The 23,434-nt window shown below is 49.9% G+C and overlaps 1 protein-coding gene across 3 annotated transcripts in view; it reads left to right on the forward strand.

The window, feature by feature from the left end:
- The window catches only part of USP32 (ubiquitin specific peptidase 32), a 1,392,279-nt gene that overhangs the window by 1,103,031 nt on the left and 265,814 nt on the right, over positions 1-23,434 (forward strand). For all 3 annotated transcript variants that reach the window (XM_085649438.1, XM_085649439.1, XM_085649440.1), the window contains 2 exons: positions 19,308-19,419; positions 21,679-21,890. In XM_085649438.1, coding sequence (XP_085505564.1) covers positions 19,308-19,419; positions 21,679-21,890 — 324 coding nt within the window. The remainder of the gene's footprint in view (positions 1-19,307; positions 19,420-21,678; positions 21,891-23,434) is intronic.

Below are 23,434 nucleotides of genomic sequence, written 5' to 3' on the forward strand. Positions count from 1 at the left end.
ACAACAAAATCTTTCTCTCAAACCAGTTCAATACTAGATTTTTGTCGCGGTATATCGGCTGAGTGAAAGGAAGCGTAGATTTTTGATGCAGTAGGTTTAGTGTGTAAAAGAGAGGACAGATCTGTATGCATGTCAGTTGTGGGGGATTTGTGAAGCCCGCAACCAAATTGATTAAATACGTTAAGCACAGTGTTACGAAGAATACGGTATTTAGAAAGAAAAGAAGCAGGCAGATTGTATAACTGTTGGAGCGAGGACAAAGAAATAAACTCATCGTCAGAGAATAATTGGTGAATCTAAGTTAAACCCCTTTGCCTCCAAGTTTTCCAATAAAAGGGTTTATTGTGTATCAATACAGTTTTATTGTGTCATATAGGTGAAGCTAGAAAAGATTCCAGAGTGTCATGCAATAAAGGGTATATGGGACTAAGAAGTTTAGAGGTGAATTTAAAAAGAGGTGTAGATAATGTTTGGGGTTTGCGGGAGAAGGAGAGATATTCATGGAATGAAAAAGGAGACAGAAACGACTTCTCAACTGATATCCATAAATGAAGGTCTTCCGTAGGATCAAGCAACCAATATGAAGCCTGTCGCAACATAAACGCATGGTGGTAAGCTGAAAAATTGGGAAAATTAACCCCTCCTCTATTTTTGGGTCGTATTAACTTAGAAATAGACATGCAAGGTTTTTTATTATTCCATAAAAAGGAAGATAGCATTGAGGTAATAGATTTAAATAGTTTGGTGGGAATGGGAACCGGAATGTTAGCTATGGTTTTTAAAAGTATAGGAGAAAGCATAATTTTTATTGTATCCAGACGACCCCACCAGGAGAAATAAAGAGGATACCATTTGGTAATAAGTTCCGAAATGTTTTGAAGGCAAGTAATCTGAAAGAAACACGTTAGTTAGATTCCTCACCTTAGAATATCCCCAGGCGTCAGACTGGATCCGGAAGATTTTTTGTCAGCAATACCCCTTGCGCGTCGCTAGGCGTCGTCTGCGGCTCCGCGTCCGTCGTCGGCGTCGTGCGCCGGAATATTGTCGTCGGAGTACTTAGACGCCGCCCTCGCGCGCTGACGTCAGTTCTTCTTTTTTCCGCGCCAGTAAGCGCAGATCCGGGAGAGCTACCCCTTTAGTCAATTTTTGACTAACTTTTTGATCCTTTGTAATCTTGTCTCGACTCCGGTGCCGGTAGGATGCCTGGTTTTAAAGCCTGTGCTGACTGTAACCGCTTGATGTCGGTTACGGACCATCACCGCCGGTGCCTTTACTGCTTGGGCCTCGATCACGACGCGGAGTCGTGCTCGGACTGCAAGGCCCTGACCTCGAAGGCTAGACGGGAGCGGTCCCGTAAGCTTCTCGAGATTCGCCACTTGGCTCCGCGTGCCTCTCGATCCCGGTCCAGGAGGAGGTCCAAGGATCGGTCGCGGTGCCGCAGCCGTCGTCACCATCGGTCGTCGGGATCCAAGTCTTCGGGTAAGTCGAAGCATTCCAAGAAGTCCAAGAGGCGACACCGTTCTTCGGACTCCCCTCGCCGGTCGCGCGACTCGGCCGAGGGTCAGGGTGGTTCCACCCCCGCGGCTCCGGCGGAGCCGCAGGCGGCGCACACGTCCCCATACCCTCCGGTCCCTGGGACTGACGCGACGCCGGCGGAAGTCAGTGCCTTCCTCTCGGCCATGAGGAACCTGGCTCCGCCGTCGGCGCCCGCTGGTGCGCCTTCGGGTCCCGCGGACCCGACTGGGCTGCCTTGCCTGCCGGTGGCTCCGGCCCCGGCGCCGTTGACGGCTCCGGCCTCGACGCCGCAAGCGCCCGAGGGACCCGTTCTCGAGTCCCCGCCGACGCCGGTCGTCCTAGTCACGCCTCCTCCGCCGGCGTCGACACCGGTACCACCCCCGACGCCGACGTCGACTCCGCTCGATGTCGAGCCCCGGTTCAGTCCCACTCCGGGCCCGGCGCCGGTACGGCGTCGATGGACGTCGCGATCGGCGCCGCTAGAGACACATTATGTCTATCGCCCAGCTCCGTTACTTTCTCCTGTATACCAGGAATCGGATGATGGGGACAACTGGGAGGGATCCGAGGATCCTATGGCCGTTCAGGCTCAACTGTCACAGGACTGGGCAGATGAACTGGGGGAGGCCAGTGGCCTGGATACCTCTCCAGACACTGGATTTGTCTCTCCTCCGACTGTGGCTTCGGAGGAGGGCGCTGCTTTCTCTGTGGTGCTGCGCAAGGCGGCCGCAGCCCTTGGGCTCGAGCTGCCTGCCGTGGCTGTGAGGACTAACGTCCTTACTGAGGTGCTTCAGTCTGCAGCAAGCTCCACTGAGCCTCTGCTGCAATTCAATGAGGCCCTCATTGACGTTCTGCAGGGCACCTGGTCCAAGCCCTTCACAGTTCCTCCTGTGGACAGGAACGTCGCCAGGCGCCACCGCCCTGCTCCGGGCGACCCCAGTTTTCTGTCCCAACACCCTACCCCTGAGAGCCTGGTTATCCAGGCCTCCACCTCCCAATCCTCTTTCCCGACCGCCCCGCCGGACCGGGATTCCAAGAGACTGGAAAAGTTTGGCAAGAAGCTGTTCTCCTCCCTTAGTTTGGGCCTGCGGTCTTTGAACACCGCTTGTCTCTTGGACCGTTATTCCCACTCTCTGTGGGATGCAGTGGAGGACGCGCTGCCCCTGTGTCCGGAGGAGGTCCGGACACGACTTACCCAGGCTCTGGGTGATGGGAGGGATGCCGCGCGACATGCTATACGATGTGGGCTTGACACCACGGACTCGCTGGGTAGGGCCATTTCTACCACAGTGGCGCTTAGACGTCACGACTGGCTGCGGTCCACGTCATTTTCGGGCGATGTCCAGAGCACTCTCATGGACATGCCCTTTGATGGCACTCGCCTTTTTGGCGAGAAAGCGGACAGTGCGCTGAATCGCTTTAATGACTCCCGGGCTACGGCCAAGTCCTTGGGCCTCTCGGCCCCGCGGTCGCAAACTTCCGCTTTTCGCCCCTTTCGTGGCCAAGGAAGGGGTGCCTCCTCACGTACGGCTAGCCACCAGCCGCAGAACCAACCTGCGCGCGGTCGCGGACGTGGTTTCCGCCGAGGCGGTTCTGGAGGACGACGAGGTCAGCCCACATCCACCCCGACAGCATCTGCCTCAAAGCCTTCCTAGTCCGAGCTTTCAGGCCCATTCCACGCCAGTGGGCGGCAGAGTTCGCCATCACCTGCTCCACTGGCGGTCCATCACATCGGACAGGTGGGTGCTGCAAATCGTCCGAAGGGGCTACTCCCTCCCCTTCGAGACGACCCCTCCAGCCATGCCACCGCAGCACCACCGTATCTCGGGGGATCATTTGAATCTTCTCCACGAGGAAGTTTCGGCCCTCTTGGCCAAGGGCGCCGTCGAGCGCGTTCCGAGCCCAGAAGTAGGTCGTGGTTGTTATTCCCACTACTTTCTGGTTCCCAAGAAGGCCAAAGGGGGCCTACGCCCTATCTTGGACCTCCGGAACGTCAACGCCTTCCTCCGGAAGGAAAGGTTCAAGATGTTAACTTTGGCTCAGGTTCTAGCTGCCCTAGACCCCGGAGACTGGATGGTAGCGTTGGACTTGCAGGACGCATATTTCCACATCCCCGTCCTGCCGGCCCACCGGCGTTACCTGCGGTTCACGGTGGGCCAAGAGCACTTTCAGTTTACCGTGCTCCCCTTCGGCCTCACCAGTGCCCCTCGGGTGTTCACGAAAGTGATGGCGGTGGTCGCAGCTCATCTGCGCAGATCAGGGGTTCCAGTCTTCCCCTATCTCGACGACTGGTTGTTGAAGGCGGGCTCGCCCCAGACAGTCGTCTCCCACCTCCAGACTACGGCGGATCACCTGCATTTGCTGGGATTTTCCATCAACGTGCCGAAGGAGGAGTCCCTCTCAGAAGCTCCTCTTCATCGGAGCGGTTCTCGATTCGGCGCAGTTCCGGGTCCATCCACCAGAACAGCGGGTCCGGGATATACAGGCCCTGATTCCCATCTTTCGGCCTCTATCCTGGGTTTCGGTCAGGCTAGTGTTGCGGCTTCTGGGGCTGATGGCCTCCTGCATCCTACTAGTGCATCACGCCAGGCGGCGCATGCGGGCTCTGCAGTGGGACCTGAAGTTTCAGTGGGCCCAGCATCAAGGCAACCTGTCCGACCATGTCTTGATCTCGGAGGGCACTGCACAGCAGTTGCAGTGGTAGCTCACGGACCGCGATTGGTTCAAGGGCAAGAGCCTCTCCCTTCCCCAACCGGAGCATGTCGTAGTGACGGAGGCGTCCCTCCTGGGATGGGGTGGCCATATGGGAGAGGCGGAGATCAGAGGCCTCTGGTCTCAATCAATCAATCAATCAATCAAAGACATTTATAAAGCGCACTACCTACCCATAGGGTCTCAAGGCGCTAGGGGGGGGGGGGTGCCGTTACTGCTCGAACAGCCAGGTCTTGAGCTTCTTCCTGAAGGAGAGGTGGTCTTGGGTAAGGCGCAGGTCGGCCGGGAGGGAGTTCCAGGTCTTGGCGGCCAGGTAGGAGAAGGACCTTCTTCCTGTTGTCGCTCTCCGGATGCGTGGGACGGCGGCGAGGGCGTGGCTGGCTGATCGGAGGTGGCGTTTGGGAGCGTAGAAGTTGATGCGGTTGTTGAGGTAGCTCGGGCCTTGATCGTGTAGGGCTTTGTGTGCGTGGGTGAGGAGCCGGAAGGTGATTCTTTTGTTGACGGGGAGCCAGTGCAGGTCTCTCAGGTGTCCGGAGATGTGGCTGTTTCGTGGGACGTCGAGGATGAGTCTGGCTGAGGTGTTCTGGATCCGCTGGAGTCTCTTCTGGAGCTTGGCGGTGGTTCCGGCGTAGAGGGCGTTGCCGTAGTCCAGTCGGCTGGTGACGAGGGCCTGGGTGACGGTCTTCCTGGTCTCCGTGGGGATCCACCAGAAGATCTTCCGAAGCATGCGCAGGATGTTGAAGCATGACGAGGAGACGGCGTTGACTTGCCTGGTCATGGAGAGGGAGGAGTCCAGGATGAAGCCCAGGTTGCGTGGGTGGTTCGTCGGTTTGGGTGCGGTGCCCAGGGCGGGGGGCCACCAGGAGTCGTCCCAGGCGGAGGGCGAGGAGCCCAGGATGAGGACCTCCGTCTTGTCTGAGTTCAGTTTCAGGCGGCTGGTTGTCATCCACTCGGCTACCTCTTTCATCCCTTCGTGCAGGTTGGCTCTGGCGGCGGCGGGGTCGTTGGTCAGGGAGAGGATCAGCTGGGTGTCGTCGGCGTAGGAGATTATGTTGAGGTTGTGTTGACGTGCGATGGCCGCGAGGGGGCACATGTAGACGTTGAAGAGGGTAGGGCTCAGCGAGGATCCTTGAGGGACGCCGCAGATGACTTCGGTTGCCTCTGACTTGTACGGTGGTAGGCGGACTCTCTGCGTTCTTCCGTTGAGGAAGGAGACGATCCATTCCAGTGCCTTCACCTGGATTCCGACGTTGCCGAGGCGCTGCACTAGGGTGCGGTGGCAGACCGTGTCGAAAGCTGCGGAGAGGTCTAGGAGGATGCGGGCCGCTGTCTCTCCGTTGTCCATCAGGGCTCGGATGTCGTCGGTGGCGGCGATGAGGGCGGTCTCGGTGCTGTGGTTGGCTCGGAAGCCGGACTGTGATGGGTCGAGGGATCCATTCGTCTCGAGGAAGGCGGCCAGCTGTTTGTTGACGGTCTTCTCGATGACTTTGGCTGGAAACGGGAGTAGCGAGATGGGGCGGTAATTCTTGAGTTCGGTGGGGTCTGCTGTGGGTTTCTTGAGTAGAGCGCTGAGTTCGGCGTGCTTCCAGCTCTCGGGGAAGGTGGCGGTGTCGAAGGAGGTGTTTATGATGTCCCGCAGGTGGGGTGCGATTACAGCGTCGGCTTTGTTGAAGACGTGGTGAGGGCAGGGGTCGGTTGGAGATCCGGAGTGGACGGAGTTCATCATGCGGATGGTGTCTTCGGTGCTGATCGGAGTCCAGGCTCGGAGGGTGGTGGTGGGCGGCGTTGCTGTGGTCGTGGCGTGGGTCCGTTGAGTGCTGAAGCTGTTGTGTATGTCTGTGATCTTGTTGTGGAAGTAGGAGGCGAGGGAGTTGCAGAGGTCTTGCGATGGGGTGATGTCGTTGTTTCCGGCGTTGGGGTTGGAGAGCTCTTTCACGATGTTGAAGAGTTCTTTGCAGTTGTGTGCGTTGTTGTCCAGTCGGTTCTTGAAAGCCGTTTTCTTGGTGGCGCGGATCAGTTGGTGGTGCTTCCGGGTGGCGAGCTTGAGGGTGGTCCTGTTGTCTGGTGTGGGTTCCTTTCTCCAGACTTTCTCGAGGGCTCGGCAGTTCTTCTTGGAGCTCTTGAGTTCGTCGGTAAACCATGGGGCTTTCTTGCTGCCGGGTCTGCTGGGCGGGGTCCTCATAGGGGCGAGTACGTCTGCGCAGTTGCTGATCCACTTCGTGAGGTTGTCGGCGGCCTGGCTGGGGTTCACTGAGCTGGCCGGAGGGTGCTGGCTCAGGGAGGCGGCGAGCTGGTCGGCGGTGATCTTGTTCCAGCTTCTACGGGCGACCTGTTGCTGGTGGTGGTGGATCGTCGTCCTTTCGAAGGTGAAGTGGACACAGCTGTGGTCCGTCCAGTGGAGTTCTGTGGCGTGGTTGAAAGCGATGTCTTTGCTGGATGAGAAGATGGCGTCGAGTGTGTGTCCGGCGAGGTGGGTGGGGGTGCTCACCAGTTGCTTGAGTCCAAGGTTGGCGAGGTTGTCGAGCAGGGTGCTGGTGTTGCGGTCGTTGTTGTTCTCCAGGTGGAAGTTGAGGTCTCCCAGGAGGATGTAGTCAGCGGAGGGGAGGGCGTGCGGGCTGATGAATTCGGCGATGTCCTCGCTGAATTGAGTGCGTGGCCCCGGAGGTCGGTAGATCAGGGTGCCTCTGAGGGTGGTAATCGGGTCGGTGTGGATCTGGAAATGCAGGTGTTCGGCGGTGGTTAGGGTGTTGTCGGTGCTGGTCGTGACACGGATGGTGTTCCTGTAGATGATGGCGATGCCTCCTCCCACCTGGTTGGCGGTGCGGTCCCTCCGGGTGATCTTGTAGCCCTCTGGGATGGCGATGGCGATGTCTGGCGCTGAGGAGGCGTTCATCCAGGTCTCCGTGAGGAAGGCGACGTCAGGGGCTGTGGTGTCTAGGAGGTTCCAGAGTTCGATGGCGTGTCTGTGGACGGAGCGGGTGTTGAGCAGGATGCACTTGAGGTGGTTGCTGCTGGTGTTCGGCTTGGCGGGTGCTGGTGCGGGGCAGGTCCGGATGCAGGTGAACTTGCAGGCGAGGCAGCTGAAGGGTCCGTGGGTGCGTCTCGGGGTGGCTTGGTGGCATCCTGGGGTTCGGCCGGTGTTGAGTGCGTTGAGGGTGGCGGCGTCGTACGTCTGGCGGGTCGGTCGGGGTCCCCGCGGGCCAGGGGTCCTGGCACTGGGCGCGATCCAGGCGCGGACGGGCGTAGACGGGCTTACCTTTGGCGCGCCTTCGGCGCACAATCGGCGCACCCGCTGCGCGTGACCGCTGCGCGTTCGCACGGTCGCCATATATGGCGAAGTGCGCGGGGGGGCGGAGCAGCTGGGAGGCGGGAGCGGGGAGGGTACACAAAGAAAGGGGCGGGGTTGGCGGTGATGGCGGGGAGCGGGGAGCGGGGAGGGATGAGACGGGGACGGCAAAAACGGAGGCAAAACAGGCACAAATGGGGGAATAAAACAATTCAACAGAACAGCTTACAAGTCAATACAAATCAATACAAATCGAGTGACAACAACAGAGACAGGTACACAGGCCAGGAAGCTAGCACAGACCACGCTGCTCGGTGGCAGGGGGCGTGGTCACGCGGCGGAACTGGGGCAGCGAGGCACAAGGCGGGGAGGCACACGCAGCAGCTGGTGGCCGTGCGGCGCGGGGGTGTCCTAGAACTAGGTCACACTCACCTGCGTCGCACGGTCGCCATATATGGCCAAGTGCGCGGGGGGGGGCGGAGCAGCTGGGAGGCGGGAACGGGGAGGGTACACAAAGAAAGGGGCGGGGCTGGCGGTGATGGCGGGGAGCGGGGAGGGATGAGACGGGGACGACAAAAACGGAGGCAAAACAGGCACAAATGGGGGAATAAAACAATTCAACAGAACAGCTTACAAGTCAATACAAATCAATACAAATCGAGTGACAACAACAGGGACAGGTACACAGGCCAGGAAGCTAGCACAGACCACGCCGCTCGGCAGGGGGCGTGGTCACGCGGCGGAGCCGGGGCAGCGAGGCACAAGGCGGGGAGGCACACGCAGCAGCTGGTGGCCGTGCGGCGCGGGGGTGTCCTAGAACTAGGTCACACTCACCTGCGTCGCACGGTCGCCATATATGGCCAAGTGCGCGGGGGGGCGGAGCAGCTGGGAGGCGGGAGCGGGGAGGGTACACAAAGAAAGGGGCGGGGCTGGCGGTGATGGCGGGGAGCGGGGAGGGATGAGACGGGGACGGCAAAAACGGAGGCAAAACAGGCACAAATGGGGGAATAAAACAATTCAACAGAACAGCTTACAAGTCAATACAAATCAATACAAATCGAGTGACAACAACAGAGACAGGTACACAGGCCAGGAAGCTAGCACAGACCACGCCGCTCGGTGGCAGGGGGCGTGGTCACGCGGCGGAGCCGGGGCAGCGAGGCACAAGGCGGGGAGGCACACGCAGCAGCTGGTGGCCGTGCGGCGCGGGGGTGTCCTAGAACTAGGTCACCCCCGGAGTCTCCGGCGGAGTCTCGGCTCCACATCAACCTGTTGGAGTTGAGAGCGATCCGACTTGCACTGAAAGCCTTCCTTCCCTCTGTCAGGGGAAGTGTCGTGCAGGTGTTCACGGACAACACCACCGCCATGTGGTATTGCAACAAACAGGGCGGGGTGGGGTCGTGGACCCTTTGTCAGGAGGCTCTGCGCCTCTGGACGTGGCTGGAACACCAGGGCGTCACCCTGGTGGTTCAACATCTGGCGGGCTCTCTGAACGTCAGAGCAGACGAACTCAGCCGCCGGTGCATGATGGATCACGAATGGCGTCTGAACTCCGAAGTGGCGCAAGGTCTCTTTCAGCAGTGGGGAGAGCCTTGGTTAGATCTATTCGCCACCGAAGAGAACGCGCAATGTCAGCAGTTCTGCGCGTTGGAATTTCCAAGGCGGCACTCGCTCGGCGACGCTTTTCGTCACGAGTGAAGTTGCGGTCTGTTGTACGCCTTTCCGCCTATACCACTTCTGCCCAGAGTGGTGAAGAAGATCAGGCACGACCGGGCCCAAGTCATCTTGGAGGCTCCGGATTGGGCACGAAGGTACTGGTATCCCGAGCTACTCAGTATGTTGACCGATCCTCCGATACGTCTGCCCCTTCGGGAGGATCTTCTGTCGCAGCAGCAGGGGACGGTCCTCCACCCGAACCTGTCCAGCCTCCACCTCCATGCGTGGAGATTGAGCGGCGGCAGTTGATGCCATTTGACTTGCCTCCTGAAGTCTGTGATATCATTCTGGCAGCCAGGCGTCCCTCCACAAAGACAGTATACGCCTGCCGGTGGAACAAATTTGTGGCATGGTGCACAGCAAAGGCTGTGGATCCCCTTTCCGCCCCTCTTTCTGAGGTTCTCCTCTTTCTTCTTTCTTTGGCCCGGCAGGGCTCTGCCCTGGGCACCCTGAAAGGTTATCTTGCTGCCATCTCTGCCTTCTTGCGGCTTCCTGATCAGCCTTCTCTTTTCAAGTCCCCTGTAGTTACACGCTTTCTAAAGGGCATTACTCACACGTTCCCTCCTGTCCCTTTTGTAATGCCTCAGTGGGACTTGAATCTTGTTCTCACATTTCTCATGTGTGCTCCCTTTGAGCCTCTTCATAATTGTCCTCTTCGTCTGCTGACGCTTAAGACTGCTTTTCTGGTAGCCATCACCTCGGCTAGACGGGTGAGTGAGCTCCAGGCTTTATCTTCAAAGCCTCCTTTTCTCTCTGTTCATCCGGACAAGGTTGTCCTTCGGCCTCGTCCCTCCTTTCTTCCGAAAGTGGTGACTCCTTTTCATCTTGGGCAGTCTGTCACCTTGCCCACCTTCTTTCCGCCTTTGCATCCTTCCAAAGAGGAAGAGAGGCTCCACCGTCTGGACCCAAAACGTGCGCTCTCCTTTTATTTGGACCGCACAAAGCAGTTCCGGGTGGACGACCAACTTTTCGTTGGATACGTGGGTGCTAAGAAGGGGAAAGCTGTGCACAAACGGACCATCTCTCGGTGGGTCGTTTTGTGCATCAAAATTTGTTACTCCTTGGTAAAAAAGGACCTTCCTGTTGGGCTGCGCGCCCATTCTACTCGGACCACAGCGGCTACTACTGATTTGGGACGGGGTGTCCCTTTGCAGGACATCTGTCAGGCGGCGACGTGGGCTTCGCTACACACGTTTGCCATGCATTATTGCCTTGACAGCCAAGTCCGGAGGGATGGCTTCTTTGGCCGCTCTGTCCTCCAGGACTTTCTGGTGTGATCTTGGTTCGCAGACCCACCACCGGGGATGGTATTGCCTGGGTATCTATTCTAAGGTGAGGAATCTAACTAACGTGTTTCTTTCAGATGAACAAGTTACTTACCTTCGGTAACGATGGATCTGTAAGAAACATTAGTTAGTTAGATTCCTCACCGACCCACCCATCCTCCCCGTTCTGCGAACTGACATCTAGGGTTAAGGTTATCCTTTTCAGGCCCCTAGATTTTATTTTTGGCACCAGTGTCGGTCTTTGCATGGCTCTGCGTTCCTGGCGCGGAAAGCTATGTACAAGAACTGACGTCAGCGCGCGAGGGCGGCGTCTAAGTACTCCGACGTCATTCCGGCGCACGACGCCGACGACGGACGCGGAGCCGCAGACGACGCCTAGCGACGCGCAAGGGGTATTGCTGACGAAAAATCTTCCGGATCCAGTCTGACGCCTGGGGATATTCTAAGGTGAGGAATCTAACTAACTAATGTTTCTTACAGATACATCGTTACCAAAGGTAAGTAACTTGTTCTTCATGCACAAAGTAACTGTACCTTTAATTGTAGACGTAAAATTTAAACCTAAATATTTAATGTGAAAAGAGTTTCAAGAGAAATTAGCTGAAGCAAAGTCAGCTTTAAAAGTATATTTGGTTAGAGGTAATATTTCACATTTATCACTGTTTGATTTATAACCTGAAATCAGTGAAAAGGAGTGGACCTCCTTCAGAAAGGCAGGAATTGAATCTTTGGGATTGGAAATAAGAAGTAAAATTTCGTCAGCGTACGCTGCGAGTTTGACATTGGTTGTGGGAGACACAAACCCGTGTGTTTTGACACATTTTTGGGCTAAAGGGCTAAATTAAAAAGAAAAGGGGACAAGGGACAGCCCTGACGCACTCCTCTACCAAGGTCAAAAAATGATGACATGAGACCATTGGCACAGACAGCAGCACGCGGGTTAGAGTATAAAAGGGAAATTAGGGAAGTAAACTTGGGACCAAACCATTTAAGAGTATAGAAAAGATATTGCCATTCAACTCTATCAAATGCTTTTTCAGCATATAGCGCTATTGCTGCCAGGGAGTGTTTTAAGTAGGGGGCCTTAGATAAAACATTAAAAAAAAGTTGTGTATTATCATTGATTACTCGACCTTTCACGAAACTGGATTGTTCCTTACCCAGTAAGCTTGGCAAAATAGGGTTCAAACGTAAGGCTAGTGCTTTGGAAAAGATCTTATAATCTACGTTGACAAGTGAGATGGGTCAATAATTTTTACAAAAGGTCGGATCCTTACCCTCTTTGGGTATGAGACAAATATGGGCATCCGAAAAAGAACCATTGGATTTCCCCGCCGAGAAGAAGGAATCAATTAAACAGTATAATTTAGGCAATAAAAGTTTAGAGAAATGAAGATAAAATTCAACTGTAAAACCGTCTGGTCCTGGTGCCTTATCTTTTTTGAGGTGTTGGAGTACATCTAGAAGTTCTTGTTGCGTAATCTCCGTTTGTAAGGTGGATAAATCAGGGCAACTCTGTGGAGTCTTATGTAATGTTGAAAAAAATTGAGAGAGTAGGTGTTCTGTAGGATTCGTTTCCGAAGAGTAGAGAGATTTGTAAAACAATGCAAATTCATAAAACATTTCTGTGTCTTTAAATTTTAAGACAGAATGTTCATCAAAAATGCAGTCAATGTTCAGCTTGTTCTGTTTAGTTTTTAAATAGTTAGATAATATCTTACCCGCCTTTTTTTTTCCCTTCCATAAAACTTTGCACTAGATTTCAGTAGAAATAATGAAGCATCATCAGTAGATTCCTTATTAAACTGTAATTTTGTTTGTACAAGTGCATTAAGAACATCCTTTGAATTAGATGTGTAGAAGGAATGCTCCAGTCTCTTAATGTCTTGAAGTAGGGATTTAGTACGCTTACGAGCAATGGAACGTTTTTTAGCCACATAACTTATAATAAAGTCTCGTGCTGCAGCCTTAAAGGCATCCTAAATGGGTGAGAAAGGTAGCGAGGTTGTATAATTAATAGAAAAATATTCTTCAAAAAAAGTAGTAAAAGAAGAGGAAAACGCAGGCTCCAAAAGAAGAGAGTTATTAAATCGCCAATGTTTAGGGGCATTGACTTTAGGCAAAATGTCCAGGTCAATTGAAATGGGAGCATGGTCTGATAATAATATCGGCCCAATAATCTATCCGTGATTGGGAGTGATGCGCCGGAGAGTAAAAAGTATACTCTCTGGTAATCGGATTACAGAGCCTCCAGGCGTCTAAGAGTTTGTGTTGTTTAATAGCATAAATAAAAGCTTTATGAGGTTTATTGGGGACGAATGCAACTTTGGAATTCCGGTCTATAAAAGGATCAAAAATTTGATTGCAATCTCCAGCAAAGATAAAATTATCTTCTGTGCAAAGGGTAATTTGCTTGGCTATCGAGCTCCAAACGGGGGAATCACCACCAGTGGGTGCATAGACATTAAAAAAGGAGACTGAAACATCCCTCACCATCAGCTTAACATTATGCCAACGACTGTCAGTATCTGAAATTTGGGATAAAAACGTAAATTGGAGCGATTTACGACAGAGCATCATAACACCTTTACGCTTGCCATCACCATTGGAGTAGAACACCTGCCCCACCCAGCTCCTTTTTAATTTCAATGACTAACTTTCCGTAAGGTGGGTTTCTTGTAAGAATACTATGTCTGCATTTAGTTTAGCCAAATGAGTTAAAACCCCTTGTCGTTTAATGGGTGAGTTCAGCCCTCTAACATTCCAAGAAACTAATTTCAGCGGCATGGCATGCAAAGAGTAAGGATAAACGAAGATAATAAATAAAGGTAGTACAATTCAATGAAGAGGTCAAGAAAAAAATAAGAGAGGACAGGTAACATAAACAAACTAATCCAGATCAGTATGAAAAGTAAAAGGTAAACAAATAGTAATGAAGATAGAAGATCAAAGTGATCAAAGAAAGCAGGAGTACGTGAAGATATAAAACTGGAACTGTAATACCAGAAAGAGCAATGAAAAAACAATAGTAAAATGAGAAGAGTAAGTAACAAAGAGAACTTGAAGTGAACAGCCACAATTAGAAAAGTGAAAAAAGCACAAGAAGTAGTAAAGTGAGATACGCTGAGGAGAAGGTGATTAACGACAACCATAAGAGGAGTGAAGAAAAGGTTTGGAAAGGAGAAAAGGATTGGGAGAAGGAGTAAAAATCGAACATAGATGTAGGAAGACAACATACCTACAAGAGGAAACACCAAAGAGACGGAGGAGGGAGGTGGAGCCACATGGAATGGACAACACGATCAGGGTCAGCTAAACGAAGCACCTGGAAGACATCATACGAGAAGGATAGGGGATCTGTGGAGACGAAACTTAACAGACGTTAAGTGAACATTAGTGAGTGAGCAAAATGAATAATTACTAGAACCAACAGTAAACCAAACCCTAGAAAAAGGGCTTTAGCAAAACCACAATAAATGGAACGAGAACAAGTGAAACAAATCACAAGAAATTGAACACAATAATAAGTGAGAAGAAACCAGAACAATAAAATCAATAAACAGCAACATCAAGCATTGTAAGAAGTAGAAGGACGAGAAAGGTCCATAGCAGACGGCTTGCATGAGTTAATGAAACTTTGCAAACGCAGAGGGTCTTCATACGTGGTCGTTCTGTTATTGTAAGTGACCTTAAAAAGGCACGGCTGAAAAAGACCATATCTGGCCCCCATTGAACGGAGATCAGCTCATAGAATTAAGAAAGCCTTGCGACGATTAGCGGTAGCTTTGGCGTAATCTTGTGCAAAGAACAAAGAGGAGCCAGACCATGTAAGTCTTGGAGATGCCTTGACCGCAGAGAGAACCTTCAACAAATCGGTATATTCCAGGAAATATAAAATAACTCCTCTGGGTCTCTGTGAAGGCGATGCAGTAGATGGAGCACGGCCCAGACTATGCACCCGTTGAATATTAAGTACTGTACTGTCTGGCATGCGAAGTAATTTAGGTAGAAAAGATATGAAGAAAGCAAGAGAGTCAGTCCCTTCAAGGCCCTCCTCCAGGCCATAAATACGTAAGTTGTTACGCCTGTTTCGATTCTCCAAATCCTCGATCTGTTTCTGAAGCGTAGAAATTTGAGAATGAAGGTGAGAAACACTAGCACAAGTCTCCGTCAGAGAGGAAACATTTCGCTCAACAGACGATACTCTTGTCTCAAGTTGCGACCAATTGTCTGTTAAAATTTGCAATTTATTGTTGGTGTCTTCCATAAAGGGTTTAAGAGCCCTAATTTCCTCGAGTAATAACTCCAATGACACAGGAGATGTTGATTTTGGTGGTGACAGAGGATCTTTTTTGAGTCGCTTAGTGTTGGATTTCCCCGGAAGTACAGGAGAAGGCTCCATGATTGATTCAGAGATATGGGGAGAGAGTGCCAGAGAATCCTCTAGTTTAGAAAACTGAGAAAAAACCTTAGAATTCTTTACAAAAATGTTCTTAGGCTTAGACAGTGAGGAATTCGTCGATTTTATTCTTCCCATAAATCACATTCATCAGACTCCATCAAAAATGGACGTGTTGAGGGGTAAGTACGATGAAGTACAAACCGCCACAGAGTAGACAGATGGAGGACTACAGAGGCAGAATCCAGGACGTCATATATGGCTTAAAAGCAATTATGCTACCATTGGAAATGCCAAAAAGCGACAAAAAGCAGCTGTCAGAATGAAGCAAAAGGTGGTGAACACTGAAAATGCAGACAAGTAAAGTCCAATGCAGAGCAAGTGAACCTACAAAAGTGATAATTGACTAAATAAATTCTATAAGCCAAGGATATGTAGTGAGGAAGCAGCTGGGAGCACAAAATGGCCGTCGAGGATATTGCTGTAAAAGAGTCTCACAAAACATCCCATAAAGCAGTTGGGAAGCCTTAAATAAGCACAAAAATAATATTCCTGGCAAAGCTGCAGCATGGGGTAATGTGGCAGAAGAAAGGAGCATCTTCATGGATTCCTTGAAGAAAAAACACGCGGTCGTGCGATAAAAACAAAATGGCGTCCGCAATAAAAACAATATGAAGACAACTCACTGCCTCTGAAAGATGTGCATTGCTCCCACAAAGAAAGTCCTCAGGGGTCGTCTGATGCTCCTAAGTACCTCTGATGCCCTTGTGTGCCTCCATCCGCAAATTAAATTGGCAACGAAGCGCCGAGTCCCCCGGGTGAATCGGGAGCTTCACCCGTGCGCGTCCATCCGACTCGGGTGCCAAGCCACGCCCTTTTGGTCCTCATTCTAACCCTGCACATATAGTTACATAAACATCCGCAATGGAGCGCACACCGCTACCTCCTCCTCCAGGTTGCCCCATGGGAAGCTGGTACATGAAGTTCTTGAGTGGTTCACCCCAGTGGGTGCAAGTAAGTACTTGTTAAACAGATAATCTCTAGACCCGATACATGTCCCGGGTTTTAAAATATCGCCCGAGACATGGCTCGGGTTTCGGGATAACTTCCCTCCTCAGTAGAGAAAACAGGGGTGGAAGAGAGGGCCGCCAAGCAACCGTCAAGGGCCTCAGTGCCCGCACAGGCATGCAGGTGCGTCGTCCAGGAGCTCGTCAGCTCAAAGCTCAAGGGAGCCATTTATATAAACATCCGTAATGGAGCGCACACCGCTAGCTCCTCCTCCAGGTTGCCCCATGGGAAGCTGGTACATGAAGTTCTTGAGTGGTTCACCCCAGTGGGTGCAAGTAAGTACTTGTTAAACAGATAATCTCTAGACCCGATACATGTCCCGGGTTTTAAAATATCGCCCGAGACATGGCTCGGGTTTCGGGATAACTTCCCTCCTCAGTAGAGAAAACAGTTAGGGGTGGAAGAGAGGGCCGCCAAGCAACCGTCATATAGTTACATGTTCCAGGGAGCGAGAGAGAGAGAGCGCTGTGCCCTACTGCTGCTCAGTCTATCACAGAGGGTAGGACGGCAGAGAAACAGTGCAAAGGAGAGTAAGTAACAGGGAGAGACAGTGAGGGAGACATGAAGGGGGAATAGAAGATGAGGGAGACAGAGAGGGGGCCGAGGTGCGCCGGGTTGTATTGGAGATGAGAGGTGGGATGAGGGAGAGGGGGGCAGAAAAAAATCAGGGTGTGCGAAACAGGAAGGTTGAGGAGAAAAAAGAGAAGGGATGAGTGAGACAGGGGTGCAACAGAAAGAGATATGGGAGGGAGGGAAGAGGAGGGGACAGGGAGGTTAAGAGAGATGAAAGAAATGGTGATGGCGAAACAGAGGACGGCAGAAAAGGAGGGGTCGAGGAAAACATGAGGACCATATAGAGGGGGGATGAGGGAGACTGGGAGAGACGATGGACTTGAGTCATGGATCAATTTTAGGGTGGTTGCAAAATCGGATTGGGAAGGGGTGGTTGGCCCCCTCAATGGGACATCAGAGGTGCCCGCAGCTGTGGAGGTCGATGCAGTGCATTGACCCATCTTGGTTTGGATTGATTCTGGTGGTGACGGTCTGTCTCACCCCCTAATAGTGCCTATGCAAGGATCAGGGAAACCATCAGTGGTAGGGGTGTCCACCTCACTCAAGCCTGTGCCCCACTTAGGCTCAGGCAGCACGAGCGGCCAGCGCTACAGCGTCTTCTGAATCTCGAGCGCTAACCCAGGCCCAGCCCTTAGAAGGGAGGTCGCCAGGTCAATAGTCAGCACAAGAACGGCGAGTGGGGGGAGCCCTCGGAATGAGGTACTCCTGTGATCAAGTGGCTCACAAGCGGAGGCCTCCACACAACTAACGCAACAGGCGGTGTGCACGGCTCAGCAGGTCACCACACACCCGCAGGCTGCACCAATCCACTCCCAGGGAATTCGCTCCTACCGCATAGCCCACACACAGCAGCTGGGGCCCCGCCAACTATGCCAAACCCCAGTGGCCTGGTGGGGGAGGAACTGCCTCAGCCAGGTAGCCCCTAAGGCATCCACATGTGCACAGAGGCCACGCCGTGGAGTATTGCCAATCCTGGCCCAGTCTCAGGGGTTCCCAGCGTCCTCGGGATTCACCAGCCAACAGAATAGTGGGGTGGGGGGTATGGGCAGGCAGGACATGCAGCTCCAAATGTAGGCTTCCCGCAGTCACCAACCAGTGCGGCCAAGACCCAGGCCAGTCCAGCACACTCCTCCATACATGCCAACATTTTTTAAGAGTAAGAGTGGGAGATTTATAAAAAATAAATTGGACAATGTATTTTCCCAATCGACCTATATGAATCAGAAGCAATTTCAGATGGGAGACAACCAAAATTAAGCCGTTTTTTTACTTTAAAAAATCGAGATTCTCCTGCCGAAATCGGGTCTATAGACATGGATGCTTCTCTCCTCTGGTTCACTGACAGTAATCTCGGGTCTCTCCCCTCACTCAGGTCACTCAGACCTCGGGGCACAGAGCCAGCGTTTGGGCAGCCACCACCATCAGAATGTCACCATCTCATATCTCTAGGGCCCTCCCGACCCCCCGAGAGGCCCCACCTGGCATGCGATCGCCTCAACTAGTGGTCTTAAGTCGCACTGCAGTGGTCCCTGTGCGGACCGCCGTGTGGTCTTCTCCGCATCAGCACCTCACCATCTGATGTCAAGGTGAGGTGAGGGCTCCCCTGGGTCGCCTACAGACACCTCCACAAGGTGAGAGCAGCAGTGGCAGCCACCCCTAACAAAGAGTGGTGAGGTGGGTGAGGGATGCGCGGGGGAAGAGCTAGCGGGTGGTGGGCATGTTAATGATAATTGAAAAAACTTACCTGACACGTCTCGGTCGCCTCCCCCATCGCGTCACTCCTGGGTCCGAGCAGCCCCTGTGACAGACTCCCATCCAATCCACGCACGGGGATTGGCCTGTACGGGCAGGAAAGATGCTCTGCGCTGGTCATGGAGTATGTGAGGTTTCTCCAGCCCGGCAGGATTCAGAAAAGTGCGCACGTGTGTTTTGGTCGGCCTGAGACAGCCGGCCTAACTGTACTTGGGGAGTGCAGAAACACTCCTCCCCCCCCCACCTCCCATATCCCGCCCCTCCATGCACAAACTGGCTCAAAGCCGGCAAACCAAAAATAAAATGATGCTAGAGCATCGTTTTATTTTTCGTTTGCTGGCTCTGCGCTAGGCAGTAGGGTGATGCTCCTCCGCCATTGCCGAGGAGCTGCCACTGCAAGCCCCCTGGGCTCCGTGCTAGGTTACTGATGGAGATCGGTGTCCCGGTCGGGCCCTGCATCGGCACCGCAGTACTGGCTAGCCACTCCTGACTGCTCTTTTGGCAGCCCTATTGCCTGGACCCTCAATTATGCTTCCATCTTGGCCGCTTCGGCCATGCCCCTGGTGTCATTTATTTATTGTTTTTCTGTGTTGCTAAATAGGCAGCTTTGGAGCGCTTCTGGTTGAAATGCTAGGGCATATCACGCATGTTTACATTCTGCTATAGAAAACAGTTGTGTGAAATGGCTGCAATCTTTCTGCTTGACAATTTTACATCTGTGGAATAATGGCGTAAATTGCTGCCTATTTTCTGTATTACAATCAAACCAGACACATTTGCTCTGTCAAATGCTTGTTTAAGATTGCTACCAAGAATAACTGTGCTGCACTTGCATGCTCTGAATTTTCTCTCATAAAAATGCTTATCTGCGTGTGCTAAACACACGCATCCGAATTGTAATTCCTAGGATTGACATAGTGGTTGGTGTTTAGTCTGACATGTCAGAAAATTTTATTATTTTAAGGAGAAAATAATTTTGTTTTTTTTATTTACGCTAAAGAACTTTCCGCAAGACAACCAAAAGGTACGGTTATCAGCAAGTGGCTTTCTTTGTGCATTTGAGATACCGGTTCCAGGCTCTCCTACTTCTGCTTCTAGCCCTGTGCAAACAGGTAAAACACTAAATGTTTTTTCTTCCTTTTCTGAATAGGATGTAGATTGAAGAGACATTTGCACTTATAATTTAAAACATAAATGTTTATCACTCAAGTATTGTTTATAGTGTGTCTTATAGTCGAAAGCTATTGTCACTGTGGTTCTCCCAGTAGATTGCATGCACCATGACTTTCTACTTGAGCATAAACAAAAGTTGATGATATGTAGATAGTTATTCTCAGACTTCTGCAAAAACAATTTTGTGACATGTGGAATGCTCGAGTTAATCTCAGCAACTGGTAACTAATCTAGGCCTCATTCCAGTCTATCCTTTTTTTTCCATAAGCAACTATAGACTGAAACTAACCAGACCAACACAAGTAAACCCAATAAAGCCAAAACTTATCTGGGGTTGCTTTAGTTCTGTTTTAGAGGGGACGTAGCCTGGCAGTTCGTCGTGGACTGTTTCCTTTGGAGCAGGACTAAGTCTGATTTCAGTAAAGGTTGGTCCTCATCTATAATTGTTTTGTAATTGCATGTATATAGATTTTAATACCCCTGATGAGGCGTCAAAGCGCTTTTTCGACTAGTAGCATGGTGTAATGGAAAAATGAGAAACAATAATAAACTGGAATGGGACCGACCATAATTATCAGCAGCTGAGGTAACTGCAAGCATTTCACCAATTATGTTTTTTGCAATTGGCACCGTTGTTGCTAGTCGTTAGTTTGAATTGTTCTATGTATAGGGAGTCTAAACTAGAAACCAAAAGAAGCATCAGCAAAATGTATTAGGTCTTGAACTTGTTAATGTTCCTTCCTATTGGGGCTATCTAAGCTGATAATAAATGTTATGCAGAGGCAGGCCCACAGCATTAGTATAAACCATAATGTTTTAAATATCAAAACATCATCTGATCTTTTTCCTAGCATATTTGCAAGCCAAACCAATGGAATACAATTATTAGCAAGAGAATGTCTTCATTTGCCTTTTTTTTGTAAGTCTTTGGTAGTCTGTGTCCAGCCTTCTCAGTGGACTTCAGCTTTGTAAATCGTCTTCATTCAAGGCACAAAAGCCACAAATATATTGGGCTTTCTGGTTCTTCTTTCCTTTTTCACCAACAGACGATCAGTGTGTGTTGTATTGTTTAATGAAAGAAAAACATATTTACATTAATAATATAATGGAATTTAAACATAAACAGTTTGACAATATTTGAAGCCTATGAGTATATTTTCTTTAATGAACTGTAAATAAATTTGAGATACTATACATGTATTTTAAAATGTTCAACTAATTTGTGTAAAGTTCACACAGGCCCATGTATCCATTGATAGAAATACTTAGTCGTTTTGGTACTTTTCAGTAGTTTTCATCAATAATATGCCTAGTTCTTTGCTCTTTAGCAAGTTAAGCATTTGTTAGGTTTGGCCCTATGTATAACAGAATAAAATGAATGACTTGTCCGATTACTTTTCCCCAGAAAATTCCGCTTTTTTCTTTTTTTCCCCTTAATGATAAATAATGCAATAGTCAGCAACCAGGAACATGTAACGGATGGATGCATATTTAACATCAATAGATATACACAGAAAGTCTCTGCATCTAGTACATAGTGAGACCTGAAGAGCCAAGTACCATTGGCAGTAATGCAGCCAACATCTAGTTTCATGCAGAATTCAATTGGAATTTGACAAGACAGACACTGTCATTCGCTTGTTCAGACATGGCTTTGCTTGCTGGCCAGATGTCAACTGGGAATTCGTGGTGTGCATGTACTCAATTTGTATTTACTATATCATGGTAATGCGCTAGTTTGATTTGAATTGTTGGCACTGTAGTGCCAATAGTCTTCTGCATCAACATTTCTTCTGTGCTCATTGGCTGACATAAAAAGAGATTCATTGATAGGTTTTAATGGATAGTCAGTGATGAGTGAGTACAAGGTTTATGAAAATGCCTCAGTTACATTTTGAGAGCATAAGATGGGCTGACGTTCTCTCACACATCCAGAAGGTACCAAATTATCAGATGAATTGACAATGATATTTATGGTACAGAAATATTTTCAGACTATGGTTTATTGACAGTATGTTAGTATAGTTGTGTTTGAAACCGTATGCAAGTAATGGTGAAACCAAATGTGTGTTATAAAATTAAAAAAAATCAAGCAAATTAGCCAAAGAAAGCTTTTAGTGTCAATCGCCCTTTATCTTTAAAATACTTATAAAGTCTCAGCTATCGAGTGATTGTTTTTTATTTGCTTAAATTCACAGATACCTGCATCGTGCCATCTTCTAATGGCATTCATCATAATTCCACTAATGGTGATGTGTGTAGACCTACTCTCATACCGAATGGAATGCCAAACACTGTAGTGCCATGTGGAACAGAGAGGAGTCTCCCCAATGGAGTCCTATACAGTCATGTTTCCGTCCACCCAGAAAGTCCTTTTATAGGATACATAATTGCTGTTCATAGAAAAATGGTAAGTGTGCACGTGGTGTTGCGGCGGGAGCAAGAGGTTTTTATTTTACTGTACCATTGAGTTCTGTGGTAAGAGCAAAGTTTGTTGCAGTGCTCAGCAAGGAAGCGGTCTCTGATATCTTAGTATGTTCTTTCTTGTACAGTTGCCTTTGTGAATATTTGCAATATGTTGAAGACAGCGGAGTAATATTAACTGGCAAGCACTATTTGAGTTTTTAATAGGGCTTGCAAGGCTTATGGATTAATTTGAGTCTAACCTTTTAGCAGCCCATTGGCTATATGTATGCACCATTTTAAATTGACTTCTGTGCCATAGAGGGGTGATAGGGTTATGTTACGTGTATAATTCCCATGGGATCTCTCAACAATGCTTCAGTGAATACTGATAGCCCTGGTGCCGGAAAAGGGGTACAAGACCCATGGCTGTTTCTCAGGTTGTATATATTACCACACGTAGCCCTTTGTCCTAGTTCATACTTTTTTTTTAATTGTCTGGTACTTTGACACACAAGCCACATGTGGCACACGTTTGGATAGGTCACTATACGAAACCCATTCTGCTTGCTAGCTAGTATAATTTTGAATAATTTTGTAACATCAGGTTAGCCATGTTTTGTTTAGTCATGTTTACTTTTGTCAAATTATTAAATATTGTTTTATTAACAGATTAGTTAATGTTTTAACCCATATTATGTATTGTACTAACACAAATTTGTCTATTAAGTGCCTAATTTGAAGCGGGCTGTGGGTCCCACTAGCAGTCAGTTTAGGGCACCTGTACTCTTTCTGGTGCCGTAGTGCCCTGTCCAGTCGTAACAGGCTGTCTCCCATTGCACTTTGAGAGGGTACACACGTGTTTGTGTACATGTATTTGTTTGGCACCCGTGTGTATGTATGTGCACGAGCGTGTGCGTGTCTGAGAATGCTAGTACATGTGAGTGTAAAGAGGTTTGTAGTGGGGGTATTTAAAAAAATAACTGTGAAGTGGGCCCCGTATTTTGAGTCCTTAATTTGACAAGTAAATACTATGATTTCTATTTTCAACAATATGTGCAAGAACCTTTTCAGGTAATCCATCTCATTGATGTATTGACTGGTGAGTTTTACATGTTTTACTTCATGCTGCATATTAAGTGTTTCCTGAGAGTGTTCTTTCACCCAGATGTTGTTTCTGCAGTCTTGTTCTTCATGTAACATAAGTAAGTCGTGTATAGTGTATACTGTAAAACTGAGTTGCCTCTAGGTATCTGGGTGAGTTAAGAAGTGGATGGGTGTTCATCACGGCATGACTAAGAGCTCTGGAGGTGGGGCTAAAGGCAGCACGAGTCTGACAGTGCCAGTCAATATGTAATAAAAGTTGTTTCTATTACATACTCGCCCAATCCTTGACCTCTCTGGAGACTACACAGAACGACGGTCAGATATGTACAAAGTGTAATTACAATTCTAAGGGAAAGTGTGTAAAGTAATTACTCTGGTTTTGAGATATAGAAACGCCTAGGGAAAAAAAACTCTAGAGTATAACCGCCCCCCTAATGAAACCTC

The sequence above is a fragment of the Triturus cristatus genome, chromosome 3_2 (assembly GCF_964204655.1).
Source record: "Triturus cristatus chromosome 3_2, aTriCri1.1, whole genome shotgun sequence".
In the NCBI taxonomy this organism is placed as follows: Eukaryota; Metazoa; Chordata; class Amphibia; order Caudata; family Salamandridae; genus Triturus; species Triturus cristatus.